At 43.7% G+C, this 12,212-nt stretch overlaps 1 protein-coding gene across 2 annotated transcripts in view; it reads right to left on the bottom strand.

The window, feature by feature from the left end:
• LOC139157881 (myeloperoxidase-like) overlaps positions 1 to 10,194 on the bottom strand; it is a 40,426-nt gene extending 30,232 nt beyond the window's left edge. For both annotated transcript variants that reach the window (XM_070735104.1, XM_070735105.1), the window contains exons 1-3: positions 10,112 to 10,194; positions 5,042 to 5,119; positions 2,992 to 3,085 (exon numbers count right to left, since the gene is read on the bottom strand). In XM_070735104.1, the coding sequence (XP_070591205.1) occupies positions 2,992 to 3,085; positions 5,042 to 5,119; positions 10,112 to 10,118 (179 nt within the window). In that variant the 5' untranslated portion in view covers positions 10,119 to 10,194. The remainder of the gene's footprint in view (positions 1 to 2,991; positions 3,086 to 5,041; positions 5,120 to 10,111) is intronic.
• Between the last annotated feature and the right edge of the window lie 2,018 nt (positions 10,195 to 12,212).

Here is a 12,212-nt window from a genome sequence, read left to right as displayed (position 1 = left end):
GATCTGTCCTTTGATTTCATCCCATTGGCTAAAATGAATATTATCATCTTGACTTTGTAAGGCAGCGGTCCCCAAACTACAGCCTGGGGGCCGGATGCGGCCTGCTGAGGCAATTTATCCGGCCCGCGGCAGCACATGAGATTTTACATGGAGCCGGGCGTTGGAGTTGGGGGCGGGGAGCGACGAAAGTGCGAGGCCGGCTAAAGTTTTTCTTTTTTTGAATGGCGAAGGTTTTTCTTATTCTGAATGTTGCGCGTGCGTGCACACTCCCCATCCCCTTGTGGTCTGGCAGGGGGATGGGGGCGGAGAGGCCACAACCGAGAGGCTCGGCACCCACCCATCCATGGCGGGCGGGGGCAGCTGCGGCTCCCTTTCCTTCTCCCGCCGGCAGCCATCGCTGCAGGTTCCTTGGGTGGGAGCTGCCACTCCCTCTGGGCAGCCCAGCCAGGCGGCTGTAGAAAGTGCAGAGATTACAGTGGAACCCCGACATAAGAGCTGCTCTACTTAAGAGCAACTCGAGATAAGAGCTGGGAGGGGAGAGATATTTTTGTTCTACTTACAAGCCCAAATTCGAGATACAAGCGCCAAGGAGCTGTCTCCTGAAGCCAAACGCTAACTTCCGCGTTCGGCTTCAGGAGACAGCTGCGAAGCGGCGCGCGTGTTTTAAAAGGTTGCAGCCGGCCTGGGGGGCTCGGGGGGGGGGTGCTTGCAGCTTTCTTTCTTGCTCTTTTTCTTTCTCTCTTTTACCTTCCCTTCCTCTATTTCTTCTTTTCTTTCTCCTTCCCACCTTCTTCCCTCCCTCCCTCCCTTCACTCATTCCTCTCTTACTCTCCCCTTTCATAAGTTTCCTTGCTTCCTTCCTCTGTTCCTGTCCCTTCCCCCTTTCTTTCTTTCTTTCTTGCTCTTTTTCTTTCTCTCTTTTACCTTCCCTTCCTCTATTTCTTCTTTTCTTTCTCCTTCCCACCTTCTTCCCTCCCTCCCTCCCTTCACTCATTCCTCTCTTACTCTCCCCTTTCATAAGTTTCCTTGCTTCCTTCCTCTGTTCCTGTCCCTTCCCTCTTTCCTTCCTTCCTTCCCACCCTCCGTCCATTCATTCACCCATTCCTCTCTTGATCGCTTAAAGCCGTTTCCTGGTGCAAAAAGGGTTGGGGACCTCTGTCCTACAGGATTGGGTGGCAGAGAAGTTGAACATATGTAAATTTAAAAGTTTAAGAAAGTTTACAAGTTAAGTGAAAGAAACTTCATTATTCATTTATATGTACATGTACATTTCTTCATTAAAAACATGTCTTTCTGCATAATTTAGACTAACTTTGTGAGTTTTTTGAGGGCTGGAACCAATTAAAATTATTTACATTAATTCCTATGGGGAAAAGTCGTTCGAGATAAGAGCTGCTCGACTTAAGAGCCCAGGTCCGGAACGAATTAAACTCGTATCTCGAGGTACCACTGTATTAGAAAGTGGCAGAACCCACCCGAGGAACTTGCAGCGACTGCTGCCGGCTTGGCTGGAGGCGATGGCGGTAGACATAGGCAGTGGGAAAAGGGAGACGTGGCTGCCCCTGCCCGTTGCGGATATGCCGATGCCATGCCTCCCCGCCCCTCCGGCCTCCGCAGAGAGGTAAGGAAGAGAGAAAGAGAGAACAAGAGAGAGAGAGAGAAAGAGAGTGTGTGAGAGAGAGATCAACAGACAGAAAGCGAGATAGAAAGAAAGGAGAGAGAAAGTGAGAAAAAGAGAGAGCAAGAGAGGGGGGAGAGAAATAGAGATAGCAAGAGAGAACAAGAGAGAGAAGGAAAGCAAGAGAGAAAGAGTGTGTGTGAGAGAGAAATCAAGTGAGAGGGACAGAGAGAAAGAAAGAAAGAGAGAGAGAAAGAAAGCAAGAGAGAGAGGAAGGAGAGATAGTGAATGAGAGAGAGAAAAAATCAAGTGAGAGGGACAGAGAGAAAGAAAGAGAGAGAAAGAGATAGTGAGAGAGAGAGAGAGAAAGAAAACAAGAGAAAGAGTGAGAGAGAGAGAAAGCAAGAGAGAGAGCGACAGAGAGAGAGAAAGAAAGAAAGAAAGAAAGGGAGAGATAGAGAGGGAGACAGGAAGAGGGAGAGATAAAGTGAGTGAGAGAGAGTAAGAAATCAATAGAGATAGAGAGAAAGCAAGAGAGAGAAAGAGGGACAGAGAAAGAAAGCGAGAGAGAGAGAGAGAGAAAGAGAGAGAGAGAGAGAGAGAAAGGAAGAGGGAGATATAGAAAGGGAATGAGTGAGAGAAAGAAAGAAAGAGAGAGAAAGAGGGACAGAGAGAGAGAGAAAGAAAGGAATAGAGGGAGAGAGGAAGAGGGAGAGATACAAAGAAATTGAGTGAGAGAGAGAGAGAGAAAGAGAGAGAGTGAGAGAGAGAGAAAGAGAGGGGAAAAAAGGAGAGGAAGGAAGAGAGAGAGAAAGAAAGAAAGAGAAAACTCAGCAAGGAGTTGGGAACTTGCTCCACTTCACCTCCTCCTCCTCCCTCAAGGCAGCGGCATTAAGAAAACCTCAGGTTTTTTTTTATAGTCCGGCCCTCCAACAGTCTGAAGGACAGTGAACTGGCCCCCTGTGTAAAAAGTTTGGGGACCCCTGTTAAGGTTTCTGTGCTGTTAGTGATGCACAGGCAGGCAAATGGTATGCCCATGATATTTTTATTCCAATTGTATATTGCCAAATCAATTCCATATCGTGAGATTTTCAATCACAACCAAAAATAAAACCATACACAATTCAAAAGCTTCAGCGAAACATGCACCGTGATGACACAGGAGGAAAACAGGAATAGATAAACTTCTGAATCAGTTTGCAACTGGCAGAAATATCCATGTTTTCCAAATGAAAAAAGATGACACATTTCTTGAATTTTTGTCTGAACATAGAAGTCATCTAGCAAACAACACAGCAAATCTTCATCAAATAGAGCAGAGGGAAAAAGGGAAAAATAAACCTGGCTTCTGGAACCTTTGTGTCCAACCTTACCTGTCCCGGGTGTATTGATAGGCAGCATCAACTAATTTCTTGGCTTCTTCCACATTCTGCAGAAGGAATTGAGGTTCCAGATTCTTTGCAGTGTCTAAAAGAGACACTTGGTTTGGATTTTGTTGAAGGAGACACATCAATCAAATCCCACAAAAACAAATTAATGAGAATATAACTTTCCTAACCTGGTCCCTAACCTGAATTCCAACAATTATATTCTAGGAGAAACCTGTTGTAATACCAGTAGTATATTTCATTAAGTAATCAGCTCTAAAATTGACTCTGTGCTCACATAGTTCTTAAAACCTTCTCAGCTGCTAATGTTATAGATGGGTATCTGAGATCCACCAGGAAACACTTACACAGGTTATTCCTATGTAAGGGGTCTCCATCCTTGGCAACTTAAAGTTTAAGTTAAGTTTAAGTTTATTGGATTATATGCCGCCCTTCTCTGAGGAAGCCTGGAGGACTTCAATACCCAGAATTCCCCAGCCAGCTTTGTTTTCCTAGCTGAGAGTTGAAGTCGGTCAAACTTAAAGTTGCCAAGGTTTCAGACCCCTGGTTTAGGGTGCACATCTCTTACTGGCCCTTCTCTATACTGTGGTATCATCTAAGCATGAGGGGCGATGGAGGGAATGTGTGATGGCCTGTGTGTCATATGCTTTCATGCCAATGATGCAAATTATATACAGCATTCATATGATTTTGGTGTGCTGATAGACCAGAGCAATGATGGCAAACCTTTTTTCCTTGGGTGCCGAAAAAGCGTGCGCACATGTTATTGCACATGAGCAAATGCCTACACCCATAATTCAATGCTTGGGGAAGGCGAAAACAGCTTCTCACGCCCTCCCAGAGGCCCTCTGGAGGCTGGAAATGGCCTGTTTCCCAACGTCTGGTGGGCCCAGGAGGCTCGTGTTTTGCCCTCCCCTGAAGCCAGAGGAAGGTAAAAATGCCCTCCCCCATCCCTCTGGAGGCTCTCTGGAAGCCAAAAATGCCTTCTCAGAGCCTCTGTGTGAGCCAACGATCAGCTGGCCAGCACACACATGCACATTGGAGCTGAGCTAGGCCAACAGCTCGCGTGCCACCAGATATGGCTCCGTGTGCTACCTGTGGCACCCGTGCCATAGGTTCGTCATCACTGGACTAGAGGGACATTTAGCTCAGATTAAGAGCTGTTTCTTTAAGAGATTGCATTATGGGGAATGTAGTTGGAGATTGCACTCTGGGTAATGTAGTCCATGACATGCGGCCACATCTGTGTGTTCTTATTGGCCATCGAACTATATGTAAAACATATGGCATGTATCAATTCCATCATTTTCACAGAAATGCTCTTATGCCAGACATAATCTTGGCAACTATTAGCAATGTCTGCTTCCAATGAGAGTTGTCTGTAAGGGAGATCAAAATAATCAAGACAGCAGCCACACAATTGGGAGTTGAACCCTATAGGTCTTCAGCCACCAAGATTCAGAAATAGTGCCTTAGGGACATTTGGAAGACTTTGAGCTTCCACCAAGAAAGGAAATTTCTGCATCGGTTCAAATATTAGCAAATTATCCTTACATGACTTTTTTACACTGAGACAATCTAAAACCCTTGGGAAACTGCATTTGTTCCTGTTCTTAAATGGTGAAATATTTAGGTTGCATTTTTATAAGAAGTGGGATCACCTGGAGGCCTCTTCAACTCAATTTTAACAGGTTGTTCTAAAGCAGTGGTTCTCAACCTTTCTAATACCACGACCCCTTAATACAGTCCCTCATGTTGTGGTGACCCCCAGTCATAAGTCTAGCACTAATTCTCCCAACAGAGCTTCAAGCTGATTAGCAGGGAAGTCAGAGGGACACCCCCACTGTAAGCGACTGATTGGTCAGATTGTAAACATATTTTCCAGAGTGCCAGAATAGAAGCTTTAGTTCCTAACACCATGGAGATTTGTCTTTTTCCCATGGTCTTAGGCGACCCCTGTGAAACGGTCTTTCGACCCCCAAAGGGGTCCCGATCCCCAGATTGAGAACCCCTGTTCTAAAGTGAAAGACCTTACCTTGTAGAGAAAGATTGTCTGCATCGCGAGTCTTTACTGCAATTAGAATGCCCAGAAGAACAAAGACCAGCCTCAGGCCTTGAAGAAAACAGAGGTTTGATACGAATTACTCGCAACTCATTTGAGAAAGTAATATTTAATTGTCAAACCAGTGAAGGGCTACCAGTTTTTTTACTACCACACTGTGGGCGTGGCTTATGCAGGACGCCCTGCATTTTCTTTCAACATCTTTCAGTGCAAATTGGGTGCTCTGGGGTGGGGCTCCATTTTCGCTAACCCACTGCGTTCTCCCCCGTCCGGGCATTAGCCCACCCCTGTGTCAAACTGAATTTTAATTCGAATTTAGAATGTCAGAAACCTGTTACTCTAGATCAGTGAGGTCAAACTCAATTTCATTGAGGGCCACATCTGGGTTGTGTTTGATCCAGTGAAAGGTCACACTTACCTTTCGCTACCAGATTGGTCCTGGAGGCCGGCGCGGGCACGCAGGTGGTTGGCAGCAGGCGCATGCACCCCTGCATGAGATTTTGCTTCCGCGCATGTGCAGAAGCAAAGAAATGGGGGGGGAATCGCCAAAATCTTGAGGACGCATGGACGAGATTTCAGCAATTATCTCCAATTTCTTTGCTTCCACGCATGCGCAGAAGCAAAGAAAAATCGCTGAAATCTCACATGTGTGAGCGTCGTCATGCGAGATTTTGGCAATTCCTTTGCTTCCCCGCATGCGCGGAAGCAAAATCTTTCACAGAGGTGCGCGGGGACGCACATGCCTGTGGCAGGGATGCACAGATGCTTATGCAACACCGTTTCTGCTACCGGATTGTCGACCCCAGGCATACCAGGGGGCAGCCCAATACTGGTTTGACCTCGGGGGGTGTTGTGGTTGGCTCTGGCCCAGCTCCTGCCCCAAGGAATGTGGAGGTGGATGCTGGGGAAACATCAACATGTCATAGACCTGTTTTATTGCTGACAGCATTAGGTAGTGCAGTTTCCTTGGATGAAGAAGAAGGTGGGGGTGACTTGGAAGAGGGGGGCTTGGCACACAGCCCAGGAAGCCAATCTCCATTATCTTTGGTCGATTCGGATGAGGAAGTATTAGACCCACGCATGCGCAGAATTATGCATAGAAGAGACCAATTGAAGAAATATTACAGGAGATAAGAGAGGCCACCTGTGTTTGGGTGGGGCTCCAGCAATTAGAGCTGCTGATATAAATAGCAGGGTGCTGGCTTGGCCATCGTGGAAGATTATCTGATCGTTGTTCTTCAGGACAGTGCTTTGCTGTTTCCGGATTTTTTTGGTTGATTTTTCACGACTTTGAAACCAAAGCAGAGCAAACTGTGTGTTTCACTTCGTGTAATAAGGAGGGCTGTGACGTTTCTTCACAGCTGCTAGCTAAGTACTTAAAGACTGATTAAGGGGATTGTGCAGACTACCAGGTTGTTTTGGGAAGAGTGCTCTTTGCAATACAAAAAGGGTGCTTTGTTTCTTTTGAACTTTTGTGATAAAGAACATTGTTTTTGAACTTTCAAGCGTGTGTGTCTGAAATTTGTACCCTTGAATTTTTGAGAGACTCTTACCATAGAGCCAGGCAGAACAGGGGGGCAAGGGGGGTTGTGGCCAGCTCAATGTCACTCCTGTCAGGGGCGCCTGTGATTGCGTGAATGATCTGCCAGTGTCAAAGGATTCCTGAGCTCCGTTTTCACTGACAGAGAGTTGCAGCTGGAAATGGAACTGTGACAGTGGGAAATGGAGCTTGGGGGCCTGTTTTCACTGGCAGAAACACTACAGGCCCATCCTTCACTGTTTCCATGGCAACCCTGTGGACCAGATCTAAGTACCTCATGGGCTGGATTCAGTCCCCAGGCTCTGAGTTTGACACCCCTGCTCTAGATTCACAAACATGAGCAGGACAGTGTCTAGGTATAAAAATACTTGTCCTAGATCTGGAATTTTCTTTCCTTCTGCCATTTTAGGGCTACCACAATTGGAAAGAATAAAATCTGGATCATCCATAGGTGATAGCGAATGGGGCGGTCTCCCTATTTTCTCCAGCCCAGATAGTATAATTGTATCTCTCTTGAAGAAAACAAATAGAATAGAATGGGATGGGATGGGATGGGATGGAATTATTTATTTACTTATTTATTTACTTATTTACTTATTTACTTATTTACTTATTTACTTATTTACTTATTTACTTATTTACTTATTTGCTTATTTGCTTATTTACTTATTTACTTATTTACTTATTTACTTATTTACTTATTTACTTATTTACTTATTTACTTATTTACTTATTTACTTATTTACTTATTTACTTATTTACTTATTTACTTATTTACTTATTTACTTATTTACTTATTTACTTATTTTGTCCAATACAAATTGAAAGTTAAGGAGAATAAAAACATGTAGAAATGGAATGGAATGGAAAGGAATGGAATGGAATTCTTTATTGGCCAAGTGTGATTGGACACACAAGGAATCTGTCTTTGGTGCATATGCTCTCAGTGTACACAAAAGAAAAGATACATTTGTCAAGAATCATGAAATAAATTGAAATACTAATGGCCCATCTCCCTCTATAAACACTCAAATGCCACAATTGTGTTATATATGTTTTGCTTGTTTCCCTCCCTTCTGTCTTTTTTTTCAATCTCTCTCCATTGTTTCTGCATTCAATAGCAAGGGGAAAAAACAACTTATGTGCATACTTGATTGACTCTATTTCTCCTTCCTCTTTGCCCCCAGATACATGACAGAGAAAACACCCAGCGTTGTTGAAATCACTGCCACGGGAACCAAACCTTAGTGATCGTGACACAGATTACAGCAACTCAAAAAGAAGAGGGAAACTCTAGGGCTGGTGGATGTTTAGGGCCCTAAAGGATTCAGAGTAAATGCATTCAGCAAAATAGAGGAGAGCCTCTGTGACAGAATCATTTTGGGGACAGCAGCTGTCAATCACAATCACAGTCACATCCAGAAGAGCATGCTGTATATGCAATTTCTTCATTCTAGAATCTAGATCATTTATTTATTTGTTTTGTTTTGTTTTGTCAAGTACGTATTGGTGGTCTACAAAGATATAATAATATTTATATACATGATACTAGTAAGAGAGAAACATTAGGACAGGGGACGGAAGGCACGCTGGTGCACTTTTGCACGCCCCTTACTGACCTCTTAGGAATCGGGAGAGGTCAACAGTGGATAGTCTAAGGGCAAAGTTTTGGGGTTTAAAAGTTTTAATTTAAATGCAAAGTTTTGATTTCTGCATTAATGGTGTAGAACAGGGGTGTCAAACTCACGGCATCGAGTTCTGATCACATGATGCATCATGACTCCCCCCCCCCCCGTTGCTAAAATGGGGGTGGGCATGGTAAACATGTGACACATACAGGCTAAAGGCTGCAAGTGTCAGGGTTCCAAGTAACACCCCCAACAAAAGAAAACTCCGAGGCTTGAGTTTCCTCAAAGCTCCAAAGTTACTAGAGATATCATATTGGCACATCTGGGAAAACCTAAATCTGAAAGCTTCCTATTTCCCACAGCCAAAAGAAAGTTCAAATCTCTGCTCCAGCACCCACATGTCCAGTGAAGGGCTACCAAAATTTTTACTATCACACTGTGAGTGTGGCTTATACAGGACGCCCTGCATTTTCTTTCAACATCTTTCAGTGCAAATTGAGTGCTCTGGGGTGGAGCTCCATTTTCGCTACTCCACTGTATTCACCCCCTCGTCCGGGCAGTAGCCCACCCCTGCACATGTCCATCATATTATCCAATCAATGCAGCATCCCAGGATCATCCCCCCAAATGCAGGGCAGAGTGACCTTGACTCTTGGAGATATTTCACTATATTTCATCACTCACTCTATCCGCCCTCTCAGTTTCCCACAACACTAAATGTGGCAGGACTGAAGATCCTGTACCCAAGATTTATTAATTTGACTTCTATGCCACTCAATCCCGATGGGACTGGTTTCCAGGCCTGTCAGCGAGTTTTACACCCCTGGTGTAGAACATCTACATAGCCTCACCCAACCATGGTTGAAGTCAAGTAAAGCTCCGTCCACAGTTACAATTATTGTGAACCAATTATGAAAGGATGATTACCAATGATGAGGAGCCGCCTGGAATCACATTGTAGGAGGAAATGGACAGCTAAAAAAATTAATAAATAGAACAAAAGACTGCAGCTGGCACTATAAATTGCTATTAGGCAAAAGACAGAGTGATATTATTTAGCCATAAAAATATCAATGCTACATTGTTAGAAACATAGAAGACTGATGGCAGAAAAAGACCTCATGGTCCATCTAGTCTGCCCTTATACTATTTCCTGTATTTTATCTTACAATGGATATATATTTATCCCAGGCATGTTTAAATTCAGTTACTGTGGATTTACCAACCACATCTGCTGGAAGTTTGTTCCAAGGATCTACTAGTTCTTCAAGAACAGAATGCAAACTTCCCAAACCCATAACTTTATAATAAATAATTTTCTTTGCTAATCGTGCCAAAGGAAAAGTTAAATATACTGTAGAAAGTTTTTTGTTATATACTAGATATCTCACATATTCAAACTGTTAACACTTTGTACCTGCTACGATCATCCCATAAATATTCACAAAAGTTTGAAATACAGGATAGTTTAGCCTTATTGGCATATTGCTTCTAGCCTATTTGTCAAATTTAGGTAAAGCTCAAAAGTCTGCAATCAGCCCTGATTGAGGCCCTGATTGAGTAAAGCTGATGTAAAGAGAAAAATACTTCTTTTTATACTGTCACTCCTTTCCACTGCAGTTCTCCTAGTCAAAACAGAATGACTTCATTCAATGATACATTGAATTACAATATGCACGATTTCTCACCTATCGGAATAGGAGATACAATCTAACTGATGGCCCTCCAGTTGAGAAAGGCTGAAATAGGGAATTTTACTAGTTAAGAAGACCTAATATAAAATGGAAGGAATGTAGAACCTTCAAGTCCATAAGGTAGTTTCTGAGCAATGCACTAAGATAATTAATTTTAAGAAGCATTTTAAAAATCACTTACTTGCCATCTTCTCCAGTTCTGACCTTAGATGCCTGGAAACCAACTACTTTTTGGAAGATGGGAGGAACCATTTACAGAAGAGAAGTCACACCCCATTTCTTTTTCCCTCCTTTTTAAGACACATCCTACTGATAATGCTCTGAAAATGTAGAAGAGCCCCACAACAGTTTTCTTAAAGTTTGTCTACAAAAGTCCAGAGGACTAGTAGAAGAAATAAACTTCTCTATCTCTGCCTTTTTGCTATTACGGTGGTCCAGAATTTTGCAAGCAAATTTTGCAAAAATTTGGTGTCTTACTTTTCCCTAGCCTGGCATGTTTTTGATGTGCTGCAATCCAAATGCTTCTGGAAGTTATCTGGTAGGCTTTCGGGGAACAGAGCAACAACTCCATTTAAATCAATATACTTTGTCTTTAAGAGCTGCAAGATTCTGTTTGAGAATCTATGAGAGAGAGAGAATCTATGTGTTCTGTCAGGCTCTCTGGTAGACTCCTGCCAAAAATTCACAGGTACAAATTTCAGACACACACATGTTTGAAAATTCAAAATAATGTTCTTTATAATGAAAATTCACTTAACCTAAGCCCTCTTTTGGTATAGCAAAGAGCACTTTGTCTCCAAACAAACCGGTAATTTGTACAAGTCCCTTATCAGTTCTGTGATACTTAGCTTGCAGCTGTGAGGCAATTCACAGTCCTTCTTCTTTCACAAAGTGAAACACACTTTGCTCTGGTTTAGTTTCAAAGCGGGGAAAAATCAGCACACAAAAAGTCAAAGTCAGTAAAGCAGTCACGAAACACAACGATCAGATAATCCTCCACAATGGCCAAACCCACAGGCTGCTCTTTATAGCAGCCTCACTAATTACCACAGCCCCACCCAACCACAGGTGGCCTCATTTTCTTTGATAATAATCTCTCAGTTGTTGCATCACTCTCCGCATGGATGGCTGTATCATTAACTCTTGTTCTGAATCCAAGGAGGAGCTAGATAATTGATCTCCTTCTGAGCTGTCTGCCATACTCTCCTCCTCCCTGTCACTCATGTCTTCTTGGTCAGAGGAGCCTTCATCAGCAGATTCCACTGGGGGCAAAACAGGCCTGCAGCATGTGGATGTCTCCCCCACATCCACAGTCCTTGGGGCAGGAGCTGGGCCAGAGCTAACCACAACACTATGGGAGAGAGAGAATCTATGGGAGAGAGCACAAATGAGTCTTCAGACTCTTGCAGAAGGCGAGGAGGCAATGCAAATCTTTGGGGGGAGCTGGTTCCAGAGGTCTGGGGCCCCCACAGAGAAGGCTCTCCCCCAATGTCAAGCGACATTGTCTAGTTGATGGGACCTACCTCCTCTTGCTTTATCACATATATTTTTTGAGTATTTATTCAAGGGACTGTTATGTTTCTTTTGACATGTCTAACTTTCACTTCCTTATGACAAAGGAATAATATGCACAGCTCCCTAATGCATTCTTTGTCATGGGCTACTCAATACCCATTATGGTTCTGCTGGCATAATATTTCTCCATCTATTTTTTTCCCCCCAAGTCAACCCTGGTCTTTGATGCATTAACTTTCAGATCAGAGATGGGTTCCTCCTGGTTCGGACAAATTCTATGGAACCGGTAATAGCAATAGCACTTAGACATATACAGTGGAACCCCGACATAAGAGCTGCTCTACTTAAGAGCAACTCGAGATAAGAGCTGGGAGGGGAGAGATATTTTTGTTCTACTTACAAGCCCAAATTCGAGATACAAGCGCCAAGGAGCTGTCTCCTGAAGCCAAACGCTAACTTCCGCGTTCGGCTTCAGGAGACAGCTGCGAAGCGGCGCGCGTGTTTTAAAAGGTTGCAGCCGGCCTGGGGGGCTCGGGGGGGTGCTTGCAGCTTTCTTTCTTGCTCTTTTTCTTTCTCTCTTTTACCTTCCCTTCCTCTATTTCTTCTTTTCTTTCTCCTTCCCACCTTCTTCCCTCCCTCCCTCCCTTCACTCATTCCTCTCTTACTCTCCCCTTTCATAAGTTTCCTTGCTTCCTTCCTCTGTTCCTGTCCCTTCCCCCTTTCTTTCTTTCTTTCTTTCTTTCTTTCTTTCTTTCTTTCTTGCTCTT

Source organism: Erythrolamprus reginae, chromosome 1, assembly GCF_031021105.1.
Source record: "Erythrolamprus reginae isolate rEryReg1 chromosome 1, rEryReg1.hap1, whole genome shotgun sequence".
Lineage (NCBI taxonomy): Eukaryota > Metazoa > Chordata > Lepidosauria > Squamata > Dipsadidae > Erythrolamprus > Erythrolamprus reginae.
This window is presented reverse-complemented; position numbering and strand designations above follow the sequence as displayed.